Source organism: Zootoca vivipara, chromosome 14 (assembly GCF_963506605.1).
Source record: "Zootoca vivipara chromosome 14, rZooViv1.1, whole genome shotgun sequence".
NCBI lineage: Eukaryota > Metazoa > Chordata > Lepidosauria > Squamata > Lacertidae > Zootoca > Zootoca vivipara.
The window spans coordinates 14,929,227-14,951,642 of NC_083289.1; the positions used below are offsets into that span (position 1 = coordinate 14,929,227).

The 22,416-nt window shown below is 46.1% G+C and overlaps 1 protein-coding gene across 1 annotated transcript in view; it reads right to left on the reverse strand.

The window, feature by feature from the left end:
- SLC27A2 (solute carrier family 27 member 2) overlaps window positions 1–16,732 on the reverse strand; it is a 32,276-nt gene extending 15,544 nt beyond the window's left edge. The window contains exons 1-4 of the mRNA XM_035131926.2: window positions 15,823–16,732; window positions 8,663–8,872; window positions 6,005–6,163; window positions 3,304–3,428 (exon numbers count right to left, since the gene is read on the reverse strand). Of these exons, the coding sequence (XP_034987817.1) occupies window positions 3,304–3,428; window positions 6,005–6,163; window positions 8,663–8,872; window positions 15,823–16,300 (972 nt within the window). The 5' untranslated portion in view covers window positions 16,301–16,732. The remainder of the gene's footprint in view (window positions 1–3,303; window positions 3,429–6,004; window positions 6,164–8,662; window positions 8,873–15,822) is intronic.
- Window positions 16,733–22,416: the final 5,684 nt, after the last annotated feature.

The window sequence follows — 22,416 nt, forward strand, 5'->3', positions numbered from 1 at the left end:
CCCACCCCACTTTAGCTCTCTTTCCTTTTGGAACAGATCCCTTAACAGATCCCTTCCAGCAAGATTCATGTGTCTTTATACCTAGAGTCACATGGCACTAGGGCTTGCTTCCTGAACCAGGCTCTAAAGACTGCTCCCTTGATATCCCAAAGGATTACTGGAGCCATTTATTTCTGTTTGGTTTGCAGCCAAATAGACTGAGGCAGGTGTAAACTTCCCACTATTCAGTTTAATTGCGTATTAACTGGAAATCCTGGTGTTCAATTAGCTACGCCCCTAAGGAAGATTAAATAAATAAAGTGTTCAGCTCGTGTTTTAAGCTCATGCATATCTCTGCCTATTGAGCCGGATGTTGATTGCAACCAAATGCAGCCATTTAAGTCACAAATTTTCTTGCTTAAATAGTGCGTACAAAGCTCAAATCTAATACAGTCATACCTTGGTACTCAAACGCTTTGGTACTCAAACAACTTGGAACCCAAACACTGCAAATCCAGAAGTAAGTGTTCTGGTTTGTGAACTTTATTTGGAAGTCGAGTGTGGTCCGTTTTGAGTGTTACACTTCCATTTGGAGTGTTACATTGAGGTCCGTCTGTTTTTGCTATTTATTTTGCATTTTTGCAGTTCTTTTTGTTTTGTTTTTGTGACTGTGTAGAACCCACTTCAGCTACTGATTGATGATTGTGTGACTGCAGTACATTGTTTATTGCTTTCATTTTATGGATCAATGGTAGTAAAATTCATGTTAAATTGCTGTTTTAGGGGTTGTTTTTAAAACTGTGGAACAGATTAATCCATTTTGCGGTATTGTTGGGAAGGTACAGGGGAGTCCCCTACAGGGCCGTCTTAAGCACCCCTGGCGCCGTGGTGCGACGGATCCCTCCGGTGCCCCACCCCCCCGCCCAGTTTCCCAGCGCGGTGGGTGGGCGAGCGCAGCATGGCTGCCACAGGTGCTGCTGTGCAGCAGGCGGGCAGGCACAACGTGGTTGCCGTGGGCGCAGCTGTGCGGCGGACCGGTGGACTGGCCGGCGAGCAGGCGGGCGCAGCTTGCGGCGCCCCCCTGGCGGGCTGGCGCTGTGGTGCCCTGCGCCACCCAGCCTGGCCGTAGGGCCGGCCCTGGTCCCCTATGCCCAGAGATTTTGTCATTGTGCCCTGGGAGTGGTTGAGTCAACTGAACATATTCTTTTGATCTGCCCATTCTATGCAGATCTTAGACAAAAACTTATAGCTCCACTCCTATGCCAACCTAGCCCTCTAGCCAGAGAAAGAAAGGTTTTGTTTTTGCTGAACAAGTTTACTGGAACAACAGCCTCCTTGGTGGCCAAATTTCTTTTTCTGGCCCTTAAGTGTCATAAGGTTAAAATTGACAGCATTGATATAGGTCTAAATGTATAGCCTATTTCTTATTGTCAGTTTAAGTTTTAAGTTCCTTTAGATGTTTGATGTTTTAATTTTTGTATGGATAAATGTTTATTTCTGACTGGCGGTCGAATAAAGTCCGATTGATTGATTGATTGATTGATTGATCCATTTTGCATTACTTTCTATGGGAAAGCGTGCCTTGGTTTTGGAACGCTTTGGTTTTGGAACAGACTTCCGGATCGGATTAAGTTTGAGAACCAAGGTACCGCTGTACTGTTCTACAACTGGCAGGCAACATGTAACAGAGGGAAAGATCTTGTCCATGGTATACCTATGGGGGTTCACCTCCCTCACAGAGTTTATAGATCCCTACCCACCATTTGACGTATTTATTTAATAAATTTGTATGCTGCATTAGAAGAATAGTCTATTTTCTTTCAAAAACTGATTCTGTCCACCTAAGCACTGCTTGTCCATGGTGTCACAGAGGTGCTTGAAGGGGTGCTGTTTACAGAGTCAAGCTCAGCAATGCAATTGTGTATTCAGAGCTGCAGAGGTTTCAAGCACCCGAAAGACAACCCAGATACAGAAGACAATGTGGTCCGCCATAATCTATAGACTCCACCTCCTGCCACTTGTGATGGACAACGCAGAGCGGGGTTGCTGGAGGAAGAGCAGAGCTGCTTCAATTGGCATCGCACCAGCAAGTATTCTCATGCAGAACATTCCTGGTGGATTCTAGTTCCTCCCACAGTGCAAAGGGCAGCTGAGAAACTAAAAAATTAAATTTCTTAGAACGGTTTAAATTTCTTACGTGCAAAGTGCTCTCCACGTCGCAGAACACCAAGTCCACGGCACCTTAATTTACCTCCAGCTTGCATAACTTATGATCCAAGCCAACTGCAGCCAACTAGCAATGCACTGTAGCCCGACAAACCTTCTGTTTTTGTAGCTACAGGCAAGAAGTGAGACGGAAGGTTTCTGAAGCTTCTGATGTGCTGTCATGTATAGCCGGTGGAGCAGGAGGGAAAATCTCATGTCCAGGGACTTGAATGCATCCCTCCCTGCCTCTCTGTCTGGCCGTTGGGACTCTGCCCAGGTCACAACCCACATTGGCCCTGCTTCACTCCCTCCTGAAGTGCTTTTGCCTGGCTAGAATATGCCCATGACCTCTGAAATGTCTCTTGTTGTCTGGATGGAGTAGGAGGGGGGGAATGCATGAGAGTGTGTGGCAACCAGCCTACCAAAGGGAAAATTTGCTTCCAATGCTTTGCCCACTTATTATATAATAATAATAATTCCATTTATACCCCGCTCATCTGTCTGGGTTGCCCAAGCCACTCTGGGCAGCTTCCAGGACATAAAAACATAATCAAACATCAAACATTAATAGTGACCATCTGATCCAATATAAAAGTCACAACAATGTCAAAATAAACAACTTATATCAGACAAAGCAACATTCAACAATCCATCAGAATCTAATAGTAAACAGTAAAGTTGGTATGTGGCCTTTGGGAGGTTTTCCAGAAGGGAATTTGGACCTTGGCGTGAAAAGCATTCCCTCGCCCCCGGCTTAGAGAGTCACAAGTTGTGAAAGAGCGGCTTTAATCTAGAACGGCTGTGGATCCAACAGATGAACTTGGTCCAAGTCTACCTTTAGAATTAATTTCGCCATCTAAGAAACAGGCCCCTTTCGAGTTCATGTGAAGGTACAGGTTTGTGTGTTGTTGTTTTTACAGAAGCCACAAGTGCTAACAAACCATTTATATAATACTATAAATAAATAAATAAATAAATAAATAAGGCATTGAATTAAGAATTAAGTTCTAACAATATCTGTAGAAACGCTCTCTCTCTCTCTCTCTCTCTCTCTCTCTCTCTCTCTCTCTCTCTCTGTGTCTCTCACACACACACACAGATGTCAGAGGAATAAATTACCTGGGGCACATTGCATAAATAACGAAGCACCTCTCCGATGTACTGTATGACAGTTACGTTGTATTTTCTGCAGTCATCCCAAAACTGCGTAGCTGAAAATTTTGAACGTAATGCGAGAGTGGCACCTACAAGCAAACGAGACAGTGGAATTAGATATTAACACACACACACACCCTATTGAAGGATTTACCGTATTTTTCCATGTATAACACACACCCCGTTTATAAGGCGCCCCCTATTTTGGGGGCTGCAACTAATCACCCAGCCCCACAATGCACTGCCTGTGTATAAGATGAGCCCTGTTTTTAAACATTATTTTTGAGTAAAAAAAAACCCTAGTCTTATACACAGAAAAGTATGGAATATATCATCTTCTGATGCTGCTTTGGGAAAATTGCAACCAATCCTGAAGCACTGCACATTCCTATGGTATCTGAGATCCCATTACGCTTTGTACAGGACAGAGTGGTAGAATTCTGGACAGCACCAATTCAGAATACAGACCCAGATGTCTGAACGCTCCCCTGTGTAAAAGTGTTGTGTGTAGTAATGCAGAACCATTGAGCAGTTGTTGTTGTTTAGTCTAATAATAATAATAATAATAATAATAATAATAATAATAATAATTTGTTATTTATACCCCGCCCATCTGGCTGGGTTTCCCCAGCCACTCTGGGTGGCTTCCAACAGAAAAATAAAACACAATAATCTATTAAACATTAAAAGCCTCCCTGAACAGAGCTGCCTTCAGATGTCTTCTAAAAGTCTGGTAGTTGTTTTCCTTTTTGACATCTGTTGGGAGGGCGTTCCACAGGGCAGGCGCCACCACCGAGAAGGCCCTCTGCCTAGTTCCCTGCAACTTGGCTTCTCACAACAAGGGAACCACCAGAAGGCCCTCGGTGCTGGACCTCAGTGTCCAGGCAGAACGATGGGGGTGGAGACACTCCTTCAGGTATACTGGACCGAGGCCATTTAGGGCTTTAAAGGTCAACACCAACACTTTGAATTGTGCTCGGAAACGTACTGGGAGCCAATGTAGATCTTTCAAGACCGGTGTTATGTGGTCTTGGCGGCCGCTCCCAGTCCCCAGTCTAGCTGCTGCATTCTGGATTAGTTGTAGTCTTAGTCGTGTTCGACTTAGATTAGTTTTGGTCGTTTAGATTAGTCTTAGTCGTGTTCGACTCCGTGACCCCATGAACCAGAGCATGCCTTGCAAACTCTCACTTTCTTCTCAAAGCTTCTCCTTTTTTTATGTCCATTGAGTTTTCTTGCAAAATACTGGAGTGGTTTGCCAGTCCCTTCTCCAGGTGGATCACATTTAGTCTAAACTCTCCGCTATGACCTGCCCGTCTTGGGTGGCCCTGCACGGCATAGCTCATATCTTCTTGGAGTTCTTCAAGCCCCTTCGCCACGACAAGGCGGTGATCCATGAAGGCAGTGATCCATTGAGCAGACACTTTGCTAAAAACTCATTCCACCATCTTGAGCCTGTGCGATGGGTAATCATAGACACACCCACATAGTCCCTCCCTGGAAATTGGGTTTATAGATCAACTCCTCAGGTCTACTGCACCCTCCTGAAATTCTCAGAACCCTGTGAAGCGGCAGTGCATGGAAAAGGTAGAAACAACTGGCGTATGGCGTGGTCAAAGCTAACACAATCAAGGTTTTAAAAGGACAACTCACTAAATCAGGGATGGGGGACCTGTGGTCCTCTGGATGTTGTTAAGACTCCCATCTCTCACCAGTGCTAGCCAGCACTACCAAGGAGCAGGAGTGATGGGAACTGAACTCCTAACAATATCCGGCAAGGCAAGAAGTTCCCACGTCTGCAGCAAATTCTAATTTGTTTCCACTCAGTTCAAACGGCATTGTCCCTTATTGAGCACCATCAAAACGTATTTCTGTCTGTTTTCACCCATGATTACTTCTCCAAGAGCCTCCAAGGGCATGTGGTGTGGGAGCTGTTTCCTTGCGGCAAGACCCCTGGCACCTTCAGGGAAATGTATATGAAGGAACATTGGAGATGCAAGGGCCAACAAATGCTGATTCTACACTCCTGAACTGAAATAATGGGCTAATGCTGCCAATTTCTTCAAAAGTCCAATACAATACAAGCAGCACGCAAGGGCACAAGATTCAATCAAGTTTCAATCAAGTATTATTAGTACAAAAAGAAAACCATAAGAGAACCATATACAAGTGCTGACACAGAAGCCAAAACCAAACGTCGAGCAGATAGCATATACAAATAAATACCGAAAGGCAAACCAGTCTTTATGGTCTTTGAGGCTATTTAGCGGTCAGCAAAGTGGCAGCAGGTCGAACGAAGTGTCAATGATAGACAGGCTGCCGGCGTTTTTCACCTGTTTCGCCCATATGACGGGCTTCTTCAGTAGTTTCTCCTTCTGCTTTCTGTTATGTTTAATACATTCAAATTCGTATGAAACCACTTATCTTGGCTTAGGCCACAATGCTCAAGTTCTTATTTCGAAAGGTTCTCTCATGCGGCTTTGATAGATTTACATATTCATTTTTTTTATATTCAGAGTTTTCTTAGTTTGAGCATGTATTGACTAAGCTCCTGGCTTAGTTCTACACTCCTGGCTTAGTTCGGTGGCTAGAAGCCAAGTAAGCATGCTACAGTGGAATCTCATTCCAAAACAAAGTCAAGTTATTAATCCAACTAAGCCCCCTTTACCTTGCAGGATGCAGCCGTGTACCCCAATTAAAAGGGCAGCGCTGTGATAGAGCGGCAGAGCGGTATAGATAACATCTGCGGAAGTAACACCGCTGGCAATAATCAGACCACAGGCTAATAATGTGCGTTCATGGGTGACCAACGCAGCTTTCGGGAGACCTGTGTGAAGAGAAAAGTTGTTTTGTTTTTCATTAGATGGGAAACAAGTACAGTCGTACCTTGGATCACAAACGCCTTGCGAGTCGCACATTTTGACTCCTGAACGCCGCAAACCCGGAAGTGAGTGTTCTTTGGAACTTGAACGTCCAGCGGGGCTTATGTGGCTTCCGATTGGCTGCAGGAGCTTCCTGCAGCCAATTGGAAGCCGCGCCTTGGTTTCCGAACGTTTTGGAAGTCGAATGGACTTCTGGAACGGATTCCGTTCAACTTTCAAGGGCAATGACATCTATGAACCTACTATAATGATTTCCAAACCTCTAATAACCAGAGAAGGCTTTATATGCCAATTCACCTCCTACACTTTATCCTCATTATTAAAAGCTCCGTGCATGTAAAAAACAAACAAAAAAACTTTCATGTTAGGGAGAAGGCTAAGTTAGGACACATTTGCAACATACATTTAAAGCACCATAATGTCATTTTAAACAGTTGTGGCTGCCCCCAAATAATTCTGGGAGCTGTAGTTTGTTAAGGGTGCCACAAGTCGTTAGGCAGCACCTGAAATAAGAATAAAAATGGGGTCTCTTCAAGGGGTTCAGCTTCTTAAGGAAGACTGGACCTTCGGCGAGAGTGTACCTTTTAAGGCTCAAACCGGTCAGGAAATTAACAGAGACCAGACCAGGATATACACAAGCAAAGTGGCTATAAGCCTGATCTTTATTAAAGCTATTGCGACAGGGTGCTCCCCACACACACACAGGAGGGGGAGGAGGGACCCAGGAAAAAGGTGTGCAAGCCATGGGCGTACCCAGCGCGGGGCAGGGGGGCAGCTGCCCCCCCTAGAAGCAGGGCCGGCACAGCCGTGGGCAGAGGCGGAGGCAGAGCACAGCCCGGCGGAGCGCGAGTTCAGCGTTCCTGCCCACCGCACCGCACCCTCCCTCCAGTCCACGTCGCGCCCTCCGGCAAGGCCAAGTGCGGCGGGGAACCAGAGAGCGCGACGGGAAGCTGGAGGGCGCAGCGCGGTGGGCGGGAACGCTGAACTCGTGCTCCGCTGGGCTGTGCTCCGCCTCCGCCTCTGCCCACCAGCCCCGCTGGCAGCGCCGCTCTTGCCCACGGCTGTGCGCTCTGCCGGGGTCCTGGCCATAGTGCACCAAGGGCAGCCCGGCGGGCCAGAGCGAGTGCCCTGGCTGCGTGCTGTCAGCGGAGCCCCGGCGCCTCCGACTGCAAAAAGTTTCGCGGCGCCTAGGTGAGACCGGAGTCAGTTTCACCTGGGCTCCGTAGCCCCGCCCATGTTCCCACTTTGTGTTGTGGCGCCTCCCCCCATGCCTTGGCCCCGCCCCTTCCCCCCAGTTTTGATCCTGGGTATGCCCCTGGTGCAAGCCCTTATATAGACATTTTAAATTGCCCACCCTAGAGTCCAAGACCACCCCCAGAAACATCATACATACATCACACAAGGGGTGGACTACAACAAAAATCTGAGTGCTTGTTTTTCTCTCTTGTCTGCTAGGTTGGTTGGTTGGTTGGATTACCTGGGCATCCTGACCACTTTTTTGTTACTCAATTCCTGAATCCAGGTCACCGGTCACAGGCTCTCACCCTATTCATATCTTAAATGTGTCCTTAAGACAGGATTTGTGAAAGAGACAATAGGGAGATTTCCCATTTCCTTTGACCTTGCAGAGAAATATTTGAGGTCATTTTGGGAGGGAGAAAATGGTTTCAGAACTTTTCTGTGGGTTTCAGACATGTGGTTTACATATTTGTACGTGTTTGTTTGTTTGCTTGCTTGGTACATTTATGAACATCTATTATACATATATAAGACCTTAAAATTCTTATAACACTCCTATTCCACTTCCAGAATTCCCTGAGAAGATTGGGAACTGAAGAGACAGTCTTAATTTATGTTTGTCGGTTGTTTTTTTCAGTGGGACTAAAACGTAGCCGACTTAGCTTGGATCCAACCTGGGTTCTTAATTGTTTTTTTCATCCAACAGAAGCCAATCAAAAAACAACAATGCTCTCTTTTGTTAGTAGAGCAGTCCCATATCCATGGGTGTAGGCAGGAATTTTGTTGGGGGGCGCAGAACCTCAGTTAGCTACGGTATGTATTTTCACTGATTTTGAGGGGGGCAGCTGCCCCTTCCTGACCCCCCATTGGCTACGCCCATGCCTTACATATGCTTTTGTTTGCAAACTACCACATTGCTTAATATAGTACACAACTACAGCTAGTTTTGTCTTCCACGTTTTAGACACTTTAGAGGCACTGTCCTTTTCCTCAGGCACTTTCAGTGAAGTTTTGCAATATGTCAATTAGATTTCCTCATAAGATATTTTAAAGCCAGCCAGTGAATAAAATAAGCTAGCTGCAATTCTGTACACCCAGCTACCAGGAAATCAGTCCCACTGAACTAAACAGGACTTATTTCTGCATAGGGTTGACTGTAGAGTAGACCAAGAAATCCCTAATATGTGGGGGGTTTACTACTGTACCTGTAGTCCCAGAGGTATATATGTACAGGGCAGGACTTTTAAAAGTGACATTTGATCTCCAGGACACTGGAATAGGCTCATCTGAAGCAGCATCCATTTTGTCAATGAAACTGTCGATCCCCTCTGTCTCGGAGGTCCTACTTAAGTAAAAGACAGACACATTCTCTTCCTTCAGGACTGGAAGCACTTCTTCAATGGCTGATGCTAATTCTTTAAAGAGGAGAGAAGAAATGGTTACTTGAATGGGGGAAAGGCCCATTATACAGTAAATGTTCTGATGTTCTACTCAGAAATGTTTTTGTAGTGCTCTTCATAGCATGGCCAGATGCAAAAAGGAAAAGGAAAAGAAAAGAGTTGTGAAGAAGGAGGGAATTTCAGGCTGTGTAGCTTTGAATAACCTCAGAAAAGTCATGTGCCCTTGCTCCTTTCCACAATGGCCAGGGCCGTCTTAAGCATGCCCGGCGCCCTGGCGCCGTGGTGCGATGGATCCCTCCGGCACCCCCCCGCCCTGTTTCCCAGGGCGGCGGTGGGCGGGCGCCGCTGCACGGTGCCACCCAGCCTGCCGTAGGGCCAGCCCTGGGCCAGGGGGGCTGCCCCGCCCCCTGTTGCGACGCCCCTGCCCACGGCGGAGGCGGCCCCAGGCCCGTGCACCTCCAGAGAGCGGCCTGAAGCCGCTGAACAGCGGAGGCGTGCCTGGGGCAGCCTCAGCCGCGCCTCTCAGCGGGCGCAGCGGCGCCCCTGGTGGCTTGGCGCCCCACACCACCAGGGGCGGGCCTAGAGCCGGCCATGATAATGGCAGAACAAGTAGCATGGAACAAAACCTGGGAGATCAGCTTTTGGTGAAAAGGAAAATGCAGGTCACCAATTTACAGTGTGGTCATGTTAAATACCACTCACATATAACAGGGTCCACGGCAAACATCTTGCCAAATTTATTTCCACAAATATTTAGTGGAAGGCAAGGCAAAATACTGCAAGGTATCAGAAACACAGGTGTCGTGTTTTCATGATGCATCTGGAAAAATGCTAGCCGACGTGTTTCCTAACAATTTGAAGTTGCACGATGCCTGGATTTGTGTGTCACTATAAGGACCCTCATGAGATTGTTCATTATCAAGTGTGAGGGTTCTCCACCCCCACCTGCGTATGTGAGCTATTTCCAACGGGAGGGTGACGCAATATCCCAGGGAATTTTATTCTTCTTTCATGCCTCGTTTCTGAAAGGCTCCCATAATAATGACATGGAAAATGTATCTGCGGTTATCTGTGTGCTCCTGTTCCACCCTCCATGCCACTGTGAGCATGGAAGGCACTCCCAAAACAGGAAGTGGTGACACAGACGTGTATGGCTTAGGGGTGGGGTTGTGACCTCCAGCAGGGCCTTCTCTGTGGCAGCACCCTTATTAGGGAACCCTTCCCTTTTGTCTCCTACATGATCATCACTTAAACATAGCATTGTTCACTTAAGCATTTTCACCCGTGCATTTAGTACAGTGGTAACTTGGTTCTCAAATGCCTTGGTTCCCAAACGCTGAAAACCCAGAAGTAAATGTTCCAGTTTTCAAACGTTTTTCGGAAGCTGAACGTCCGATACGGTTGTTGGCTATTGTTTCTGGGGTGCCTGCACCAATCAGAAGCTGCGCCTTGGTTTCCGAACATTTTGGAAGTCAAACGGACTTCCGGAATAGATTAAGTTTGGCACTTTTGTTTTTGCTGTTTATTTTGCGTTTTTGTTTTTGAGGCTTTTTCAGTAAATTTGTTTTTGTGACTGTGTGGATGATAATTTTTAGCATCTACAATGCTGTCTTGTTTATAGGACAGTACATTGATTATTGCTTTCATTTTATGGATCAATGGTCCCGTTAGATAATAAAATTCATGTTAAATTGATGTTGTAGCAGTTGTTTTTAAAAGTCTGGAATGGATTAATCCGTTTGCATTACTTTCTATGGGAAATGTGCCTTGCTTTTGGAACACTTTGGTTTGGGAATGGACTTCCAGAACGGATTAAGTTTGAGAACCAAGGTACCACTGTACTTGACATCTCAAGTACAATGATGGTCTAGGTCAGCCTTGCTTAGCCTGGCACCTTCCAAATGTTTTGGTCTATAACTTCCATCAGGAGCAGACAGCACAACAATGACAGGAGTAAGGGTGGTAATTCAATGGCTTATCCTACTCAGAATAGACCCAGTGAAGTTACATGACATGGCTAACTTAGGTCTATTACTTTCAGTGGGTCTACTCTTGAGTAGAATTTGGCTGAATGCAACCCTTATATTCTAGAACTGCTGGGGGGTAATAGGTCGAGCAAGCTGGACCAACAGTCTGAATGTAAGACTACTTGAGATGCTGGCATATATTTGGGAGTAAGTCCCAGGAATTTTATCAGAGAGAAGTAAAGATGCTTGGCCTCCCTGCAGGCCAATTCACATGAAGCAACAGCTATATTTCCAATCCCACTAGCTCCAGAATGTATGACAAATAATCCTTGTGCCTGGCATGTCTTAAATTCACAAAAGTGACGCAAGAATCTTAAGCATAGCAGCATTAACCCATTTTTCGCCTTGCAGCACCTACCAGCTGAGAAAGGTCATGATGCCAAACTATTAGGAGCACACTCATTTACAAGGGACGCAGGTGGCGCTGTGGTATAAACCACTGAGCCTCTTGGGCTTGCCGATCAGAAGGTTGGTGGTTCAAATCCCCACGACAGGGTGAGCTCCCATTGCTCTGTCCCAGCTCCTGCCAACCTAGCAGTTCGAAAGCATGCCAGTGCAAGTAGATAAATAGGTACCGCTCTGGCAGGAAGGTAAACGGCGTTTCCGTGCGCTGCTCTGGTTTCGGTGTTCTGTTGCGCCAGAAGCGGCTTAGTCATTCTGGCCACATGACCTGGAAAAACTGTCTGCGGACAAACGCTGGCTCCCTTGGCCTGTAAAGCGAGATGAGTGCCGCAACCCCAGAGTCGTCCGCGACTGGACTTAACTTCCAGGGGTCATTTACCTTTTTAATATACAAGCAAGCTCCACCAATATCTCTGCGGCTTGCTTCAAAGTTAGCAAGCTCCAAACCCAAATGCCAGACAGCACCAACAAGAGAAGTACCATTATTCAGAACAAAGTACTGGGACATTTTGCTGTTATGTAAAGTATGGATGTAACAACAGAATAGAAGCAGAAGAGTAGAATAGAAGCAGGATTTCCAAATCTTGTAAAAGGAAAAGAAAAACCTTAAAAGGTGGACACTGCATATACAATGGTACCTGGGTTGTCGAACATAATCCATTACGGAAGACCGTTCGACTTCCGAAACGTTTGACAACAGAGGCACAAAGGGTGGTCTCCAAATTCAATGGAGAAAATGGAAAAACACGCCACCGAAGCTGTTTGGCTTCTGAGGCGCATTTGAAAATGGAAACAATTACTTCTGGTTTTCGGCGTTTGAAAACCGAAACGTTTGGCTTCCGAGACGCTCGAAAACCGAGGTACCACTGTAGTTGACTCTGGCTCTGCATAGCATCCTTGGTTTTTCTAATTTGATTGCTGGCAATCTGAGGTGGTAAAACTGGATGTAGCCACTGTAGGCCCATCTAACTGAATATTTCCCCGTCCAAAGTATTTCTGTAGCATGTACGAAGAGAGAGTTCTAGCTAAGTTAGAGGAATTTGGGGGTCGGAACCGCCCTGAGATCTCATGAGGAAGGACGATACAGAAGTCTAATAAAGAAAACAATAAATAAAAATACTGTAATAAAGAACATTCAGCCATCAAAGCCCCCACCAGCCACCTTAGGTTTATCTCCTTTCTGAATATGAGAGAGGAGTTTTGCAAAAACCAACCAGCTTACAGCCTATGATTCTGGCTTGGCAGAAGATGCTCTCAAGTAAATAATTTACACACACTAGTGTTTCTCTTTCTCGGGTCACAGCAATTACAAGGACAGATAAGAGACAGGAGGGAGGAATTGCATTGCACTTCCAGAAACTATCATTTGCACAGGGAGGTTGATATTAAACTGTCAGTGTATCAGATGAACTTGTTCGGTAACTTGTTTGTAGTTCTGTTTTCTTAATTCAACTCATTGTCTAATCCTTCATTTTCTAGAGGTAGGATTTAAAAACTCATACTTTATGCCAAGTAAACAGCAATAATTATCCATTATCTCACATAGATATGGATATATCAGGAATGTGAGCATGTTTACAAGAATATGTAGACTAACGTTCAAACAAGATATCTCTGCTAGCGATTTAACAGGGAACAAGTGGCACCTTCTGCCTCCTATTTTAATTTACTATCGTGACCTGTGTAAACCTAAAATAACTCTGCAAGTTGTTTTAGCCCAATAACGGGTTACTTCCAACATTTTCAGCACTTTTCAAAACAAACAAAACTTGTTTAAACTTGTATGATAGTATCCAGGCATATATTCTTGTTATATATTCTTGTTACAAATCTCACTATTCTGTCTGTGTATACAGTATATGCTTAGTTATTATTTATAATCCACTTTTCCTCCAAGGAGCTCAAGGTGCTGTGGTTTCTATTTTATCCTCACAACAGCCCTGTGAGGTAGGTTAGGCTGAGATAGTCCAAGTTGAGCAAGCAGGCTTCGTGTGGCCGAGTGGGGATTTGAACACTGGTCTCTCAGGCCCTAGCCCAGGGGTGGACTTTGCTAATCTTTCATAATAAGGTGCCCTGTGCAAGGCCAAAATTGGCGACCCCAAGTGGATCTTCTCAATTTTGCATCTCCTCGGCTCGGCACCCTGTGCGGGGGAACCACTCACACCGCCCTAAATCTAGTGTTGCCCTAGACCATCACTATAAAGGTAAAGCCCCCTGGACGGTTAGGTCCAGTCAAAGGCGACTATGGGGTTGCGGCACTCATCTCGCTTTCAGGCTGAGGGAGCAGATGTTCGTCCACAGACAGCTTTCCGGGTCATGTGGCTAGCATGGCTAAACCACTTCTGGCACAACGGGACACCGTGACGGAAACCAGAGTGCACGGAAATGCCGTTTACCTTCCCGCCGCATCGGTACCTATTTATCTACTTGCACTGGCATGCTTTCAAACTGCTAGGTTGGCAGGAGCTGGGACAGAGCAACGGGAGCTCACTCCGTTGCAAAGATTCGAACAGCTGACCTTCTGATCAGGAAGCCCAAGAGGCTCAGTGGTTTAGACCACAGCACCACCCGGGTCCCTCTAGACCATCACTCTAACCACTAGGCCACAGCATACAAGGCTACACGCATTTGCACTTTTATTTGTTGAATTGACACTTCCAGCTCAATGACAAAGATCCAGCCAAACTCTTATCTCAGAATCAAAATGTTGCTTAACATTCTGACCCTAATCAAAGTATACAGAAGCAAGTCCTAGCACAATAAATGGATAAAGCCAAGACCAAACACGTTAGGGACACATGTTCCCATCTGCACTGCAGTGCAAACAGAAATGCACCGCCAAAAACACATAGTTTTATTTGAAACTTCAAAATCTCAAAGTGACTTAGCAGGAGAAAATGCAGTAAAGGAAAGCAATTTAAAACCAGAAAGAACAATAATGAATAATGCAAAATACATAAAATCTTCACCCAATAACATAAGGGCATGCCCTACCAAAAGATATGCAGCTGTAGGAGCCATCTTAATTACTGAGATCCTGAGTTTTAGTCTGGCTAGAGTAGGGTTGCCCTACACCTGGAATTTCCCGGAATATTGCAGTCGGAAGCAGTGTCCGGGCCGAAATTGCTAATGTGTTTTTGCCCCCAAAGCTAAAAACTAAAAAAAAACTCAACAACTCCCCCTCCCCAAAGAAAACTCAAAAACGTTGCCAAAAAGTTGGACTTTTGTGTCCAGTTTTTCACTTTTTGAAATATGGCAACTATAGCTAAAGACTGGCAATGATGGTGTGAGGCACATCTCCCTAGGGAGAACATTCCACAGATGGGGGGGCCACAGCTGAAAAGGCCTGTTCTCATGTGGTCAGCCTTTGAACCTCTCTTGGGGGGCACATAGAAAAGGACCTCTGATGAAGACCACAGGCTCCAACTTCATACCCAAATATGCATCTGGATGCAATGGAATCTTCCTGCAGAAGCTGCTTCCACATGCATGTATTTTAACATTCATTTGCTAAACAAACTCTGCATGTTTCCTGAGGAAATAGCAGCATCTACTACGCAATACTAACCTACCTATTCTGTATCCCACAGTAAATAGCTTTGAGACAGGTCATGAAGAAAATATTGCTTTCCCCCATTATAGTCATATTTTTGAATCTTTATTATGGTGTATGTGGAAATTGTTCAGTTTGGTTGTGTGCTTTTTGACGTTTTATTTATTGTTTATGCCGACCCTTTTAAAACTCCACAATGTCATTTTTGAGGCAAGGCAACCACCACAGACTTGTATAACAAATTTAATGATTCCTAGCAAGGAATTTGATCCCTAGCATGGAATTTGCCTTGGCACCCCTGCCCATCACTCTAGCTACCAGTGCTAGATTAAACCCTGTGGAGGCCTCTACTCTAGGCAGTTAAAATCTCCGGAGGGGCACTCACAAATTATCTCCTACCCGGTAATACGTTTTTTGATTTTACCAACCAACCATTTTAATAAAGCTTCCAACCAGCTACTTGCGAATATTCTACTAGGATCTGGGGTTGGTGGGAACGCGCAATGCACTAACTCACAGAAAGCTTCGTATCTGGAGATGTCTCATGGGAGTGCTCTAGTAGGATAACGCTGAACTACAAAAGCTTGATTGTAATTTTCTTTCAAAATCAAATCCATATTATTATCTGAGTACCCCTAGGCTGGTGCATATTTGGCGGGTGGCCACTAAAAAAAGGTTAAAAAATGGTAAAGGACCCCACTATGGGGTTGTGGTGCTCATCTCACTTTCAGGCCGAGGGAGCCAGCGTTTGTCCACAGACAGCTTTCCGGGTCATGGGGCCAGCAGGACTCAACCGCTTCTGGCACAATGGAACACTGTGACAGAAACCATAGCACATGGAAACGCCATTTACCTTCCCACCACAGCGGTACCTTTTTATCTACTTGCACCGGAGTGCTTTTGAACTGCCAGGTTGGAAGGAGCTGGGACAGAGCAAGTAAGCCACTACCAGCTGCGGGGGAAGGAGAAGAGGAGGTCCTCACCTGGGTCGGCCAGCAGCACCTTGGCGCCGCTGCACTGGAAGCAATGCACCAAGGACCTGGCCCTGATGTTGCAGTTGAGGCAGGCCATGGCGCAGCCCAGCTTGGCGCAGCCCAGCCACAGCCACACGTAGGCGGGCTCGTTGCCCAGGAAGAGCGCCACGGCATCGCCCTGCTGCAGCCCTGCGTGCTCCCTCAGCGCCCTCGCCACCTGGTTGCTTCGCCGCTCCACCTGCTCGTAGGTGTACACCTCGTCTCGGAAGAGCAGCATGGGCTTTTGGGGCGCCTGGCGCGCCCGCTGCCTGAAGACCTCCAGCAGCGTCCGCGGCGGGACGCGCGAGGCGGAGCGGCGCGCCCGCTGCGCCACGCGCACCAGCCGCAGGAAAAAGCCCAAGTCCTGGAAGAGGTAAGGGCACGCCAGGTTCACCAGCAGCGGCAGCAGCAGCAGACCCGCCAGCGCCGTGTACAGGCACGGGAACATGGCCTCGACGGCGCCTTGGAGAGGCTCGGCCCCCGGCGCCAACTCGTCGCTCTTCTCTGCCCAAGCGCGCCGAGCGCACTGAGGTGCCTCGCCTGGTTACCGGCGCAAAAAGTGACCGGCTCCTGCCAAACGAAGGGCGTGTCCAGCCAGCCAGACGGGAGCGCGCGCTCACTCTCCCTTTCTCTCTCCCCATTTCCACCAGCACTTCTGCTTCTCTCCTCGAGAAGCGGAGATCTGGAGTCTCAAGCTTCTTTTTCTTTGGCGATCACTGGTAGCCGAGTAAGTCTTCCATAAGCACGGTTTTGGGTTTGTTTTGTTTTATGTGTGTCGATCAGTGCACGCTGACCATCGCACAGTCTTCGCAGTAAGGTTTAGAAAATCTAAACGAAGAGTTAGGAACATTAGACGGGAGTGGCAGAGCATAAGCGGTTAGTATATATATAGCTATCACCTACAGAGCACTATCAGAGCACTCTGATAAGTGCTCGTTAAATCTAGGTTGTGACACAGGTCATCGTCCGACGAATTTTGAGCGCTGCTGTGCAGAATCTGGCAACCTTGTATGTCAGGGGTGGCCAACTCCGAAGAGTCTGCAATCTACTCACAGAGTTAAAAACTGGCAGTGATCTACCCCCTTTTGGGGGGTTCAGATTAAGCTTTTTTTTAGGGAGGAGGAAAGCCCCGTTTTTAGGGGTTCAGGTCACAGTTGTAGAGCTTTTCTGAGGTGGGAGGAAAGCCCTGTTTTTTTGGGGGGGGGGTGAAGGGCTGAAATGTTGAGCATTTTTAGGGGAGCCAAAGTTGTTGAGCTTCTTTAGGGGGAGCCAGTGATCTACCACAGACTTCCAGAGATCTACCGGTAGATCACGATCTACCTGTTGGACATGCCTGTTGTATGTTGTAGCAGGGTGGGTATCTGAAAGCAGCAAGAAGGTATAGAACTGTCCTGTGCACCCTGGGTATAAGTATGCAGTACAGTCATACCTCGGTTTAAGTATGCTTTGGTTTGAGTACTTTCAGATTAAGTACTCCGCAGACCCGTCTGGAACGGATTAATCCACTTTCCATTACTTTCAATGGAAAAGTTCGCTTCAGGTTAAGGACGCTTCAGGTTAAGTACAGACTTCCGGAACCAATTGTGTACTTAAACCGAGGTACCACTGTAATGGGACCCAGGTGGCGCTGTGGTTAAACCACTGAGCCTAGGGCTTGCTGATCAGAAGGTCGGCAGTTCCGGGGTGAGCTCCCGTTGCTTGGTCCCAGCTCCTGCCAACCTAGAAGTTCGAAAGCACGTCAAAATGCAAGTAGATAAATAGGAACCGCTACAGCGGGAAGGTAAATGGCGTTTCCATGTGCTGCTCTGGTTTGCCAGAAGCGGCTTTGTCATGCTGGCCACATGACCTGGAAGCTGTACGCCGGCTCCCTCGGCCAATAATGCGAGATGAGCGCGCAACCCCAGAGTCGGTCACGACTGGACCTAATGGTCAGGGGTCCCTTTACCTTTACCACTGCAATGGTAAGATGAAGCTAGTACGAATGTCTCTGTAATACAAGCGCGGTAGAAGCACATGCTGTGTTGTTTATAAAATTGAAACTTTCAGCCCATGGATGTGCAATAGGGTTTCCAATCCTTGCAACAAGGTAGCTAAAGGACAGACCCGCAACAAGCTGGCATGCCATAATTGCAGTAGGAAATGTGCAAAAAATGGACACACTTGAGACAGCAGAGCAACCCTAAATATAGAAATCCAGTGCAATTTATGCTTGTTTAGGTTAAACTGCTATAGGTTACCTTATTCCAAACTTCGGCAGAAAGAAAACAAGCCTTTAAAACAGAATTGGATTGACATCGGCCTTTTTGCTGGCATATGTTCCGCTGAGTTGTCAGTTCATGTGACTGAGCAGAACTGAGTTAGAATCCAGTGTAAGTTTCCACTGCCTCATCCTGCTCCCAACCTGGAACACCCTTTCAGGGCTTGTGCAGGCAAAAGCTTGGTCTTGGCTCAGCCCTGGCTGAGTTGGGATGAAGTAGTTGCTATGGCATTTTCTCCTGCTGAGCAGGGATGTGGAGCCTACACTGGTGTAGCCCGGCTGTGCCAGAAATCGGTGGGCGGGCTATGCTGGAGTCCTGCTGGATTCCAACTCGCTAGATCTGGTAGATATTGGGTTTAGATTGCTCCCTTAGTTTGCCACTAGAGAGCGTATGTGGACTGCAGTGCATGAGTTCTCCTTAGGCAATACTGTAATCGAACAACTCTACAAGCAGAAATCCTCATAGTAAATATTAGAACAACAACAAACCAAACAGAAATATATTTCCTCTGTTGGCTCAACACACACTTCATTATTGACTGCCAGAGCAAAACTTTGGAAAAAGAAATCAGGAAGCAGTTAGAGGTTTTATTAAATGCTCACTGTTTTGATTGTTCTTATTTCTTATTAAGGGTTTCAAAGGAATATTTTGTAAATACATTAACAGAAAAACAAGCATAAGGCATAGGGCTAAGACAGCTGTCGATAACATTACTGTACTGTTTTTTAACACTTGCTTGATCCAGTGGTTAGAAGGATCTCTGCATACAGCCTATTAACCCCCAACCCAAAATCCTAACAGTATGATTAAGCTGACAAGTAATAATACATTTTTATTACTTTGATTAAACTTGCGAACTGCTTTGAGGCTTCTGTTTTAGAATGGAAAGGTGGGATTTTTAAAAAGTTGTTTTTATGAAAATACAAGCTCATGCTTTGCAAAATAGCACAATGTCATAAACAAACTTGGATTAGAGATCTTTTTTATTTTATTTTACCAAAGGTCTACATTTATAAAACGACAACCCATCAAGTACTTCAGAAGGCACCATAAGTTTAATGGAAAAGGGAATAAAACCTTGCCAGGCTGCTACTGGACTTCTTACTGCTCAGGGTTATGAGGAGTGTGTAGTGATATTTCCTACCGCTTGTTAAAGTTTGTGCCTAGGTATTCTCTGACCTCAATGTCTTACTCTTTCCTGCTCCATAATTGGCTCGGTTGTGGGGGTCTTTGCCATATAGTATGTCTTGGAGACCACAGAAGGCTAAAGACATTCACTTTATTTTTAACATGCAGTTTAGCATTGGATTTCAAGTGATTTATAGCCACGCAGCGCTCTTCCTAGAAGAAAGTGGCTTAGAACGCAGCATATCTGTTGCAGAAACTCTAGAGGCTGCTGCCGTTTCGATCTCTTCCCCCCTCCTCAACCTCACGATAGTATTTCTCTACTCTCATGTGAAACAAACATGCCTGCCTCATGATTTGAACTTGGGCTAGATTCCTGGCCTAGGGCCCACCTTCTCCCTTTTCGGAGGAGGTTGCTACAGGGATGTGGCGGTGTTCAGACCAGGCCAACAGTGATTCCTATTGGCTAATGGGACCCACACACAGTGTTGACAGGCTGCAAAGATGAGTGAGAGTTAGGGAGAGACAGGGCCAGACCTACCATTAGGCTGCGAGGCAGCTGCCTTGGGTGGTACAGTCAAAACTCGGTTGTTGCACGTAGTCCGTTCTGGAAGACCGTTCAACTTCCAAAACGTTCGGCTTCTGATTGGTTGCAAGAGCTTCTTGCACTCAAGCGGAAGCCACGTCAGATGTTCAGGTTCTGAAAAACGTTCCAAAACCGGAGCATTTACTTCCGGGTTTTCAGCATTGGGGAGCCGAAACATACGATAACGGAGGCATTTGGGGACAGAGGTTTGACTGTACGAGGAATGGCAGTGAGATGTCCTGTCGCCCCTTAGGCTGTTTAAAGAGCCAGTTTGGGCTATACATACATGTATGTATGTATGTAATATGTACGTACATACATGTCTGGGTAATCCAGAAGTACACGGCACCTAAGTGGATTTTTTTTGTTGCACTATATTTCATATATGTCAATAATAATAATGATAATAATGATAATAATAATAATAATTTATTATTTATACCCCGCCCATCTGGCCGGGTTTCCCCAGCCACTCTGGGCGGCTTCCAACAAAACATTAAAATACAGAAATCAAACATTAAAAGCTTCCCTAAACAGGGCTGCCTTGAGATGCCTTCTAAAGGTCTGGTAATTGTTGTTCTCTTTGAACTCTGGTGGGAGAGCATTCCACAGAGCGGGTGCCACTACCGAGAAGGCCCTCTGCCTGGTTCCCTGTAGCTTGGCTTTCTGTAGCGAGGGAACCGCCAGAAGGCCCTTGGCGCTGGACCTCAGTGTCTGGGCAGAACGATGGGGGTGGAGACGCTCCTTCAGGTATACTGGACCGAGGCCGTTTAGGGCTTTAAAGGTCAACACCAACACTTTGAATTGTGCTCGGAAACGTACTGGGAGCCAATGTAGGTCTTTCAGGATCGGTGTTATGTGGTCTCGGCGGCCGCTCCCAGTCACCAGTCTAGCTGCCGCATTCTGGGTTAGTTGTAATGCTATACATGCAACTCTGAGTAACCCACTTAGCATGTTCTGAAGCTGCTAGAAGTAAGCTGCCTAGAAGCAGAATGCTGTATCTAAGCCCGATTTTGTTTATTTCCAAAAAGAGGAAATACTTTGCCAAAGAAGATAACAAAAAGGGAACTCACATTTGCATAAAATATGCATGCACCAATTCATATATGTATATATTCAAAATTATAAATAATTAGTATACTTTAGATAGGAGTGAAGTATGTCCTGCCCTCATGGCCGGGAAAATTATGACTAGGTGACCTGTGCTCATTCTGCTGCCCAAGTGCTGTTGACCTTTGATGGGCAACTTCAAAGCCACTCCTGTTTTCCTTTCATAGGCTTCTTTATCTTTCAACCAAAATCGTTGTGCAAGAGAATGCATAAGCAGGTTGCTGGTAGCTTTGCTGCACAAGAGATGGGGCAGTTTGCTGCCCAATGAGTTTCTACCAGCGCAACTGTAGCACTGGATCCCTCTGTTGTGTAACGTTAAAACTTACCCGTCCGCTAGCGCAAGAAGCCCCAGGTAAGCAGACAGTGAGCGTTGGATACAGCTCAATAGCATCTTGCACCATGTACACAAGTCCCAATGTACATAGATGCAAGAACACCAAAGACCCTTTTATTTTTTCAGGGAATATTGCATGTTCCCCTTTAAATCCCGAGTGCACACATAATGCTATGCTATTAGCAACCCCTTTGCAATTCTCAGCTCTAAGACTACTTTGGGTTCATTGTGAGTGAGATTAAAAAAAAATATTTATTTATTTTTGAAATACTTTAAAAAACAACAACTATGTGGCAAACTGGAAATGCTGAGCTGTCTGCAACTGGCAGGCCAAGTGTCTTTCCTCCAAAGAGCATGCATGCAAAAAACGTGTGCTATTGCAAGTCTCCCCAGAGCCGTTCTGCTTAGCGTTTGTGACTTGAGAATATTGTTCTTACAATCTAAGCCACTAGGAAACCGCAGCTGGCTGGCTTCTCTTCTACCCATGCTGTGAGCAGCAAGCTCTCGAAGGAATGTTGGTATGAATGAAATATATCCCAGAGAGCGGCTTCCCGAAACATCCGTGCCTTTCAGCATTCAGCACTGTACTCCCTTTCAAAATAGCAGAGTGTAAGATGTCACATATTAGAACCACTGACGGCATGGACTGGAGTGTGTTTACACAGAAGGAAGTGCGCCCCATTTGGAAGACAGGGACATAGCTCAGTAACAGAGCACAGGATTTGCATGTACCTTCAGTCCCTGGGAGGACTCGGAAAAGCTGGAAGCGCGAAGAGCTGCTGTCACTCACTCTAGTCTAGGAGTAGTGACTGTGGTAGCTTCCAGATATTATTGGACTACAACTCTGATGTGCTCAGCCAGCACAGCCAAGGCTGATGAGGGATGATGTTAATAATAATAATAATAATAATAATAATAATAATAATAATAATAATAATAAAAATAAAATTATTTATACCCCGCCCATCTGGCTGGGTTTCCCCAGCCACTCTGGGTGGCTTCCAAAAGAAGAATAAAATATTTGATTAAAGATTAAAAGCCTCCCTAAACAGGGCTGCCTTCAGATGTCTTCTAAAAATCTGGTAGCTGTTTTTCTCTTTGACATCTGATGGGAGGGCGTTCCACAGGGCGGGCGCCACTACCGAGAAGGC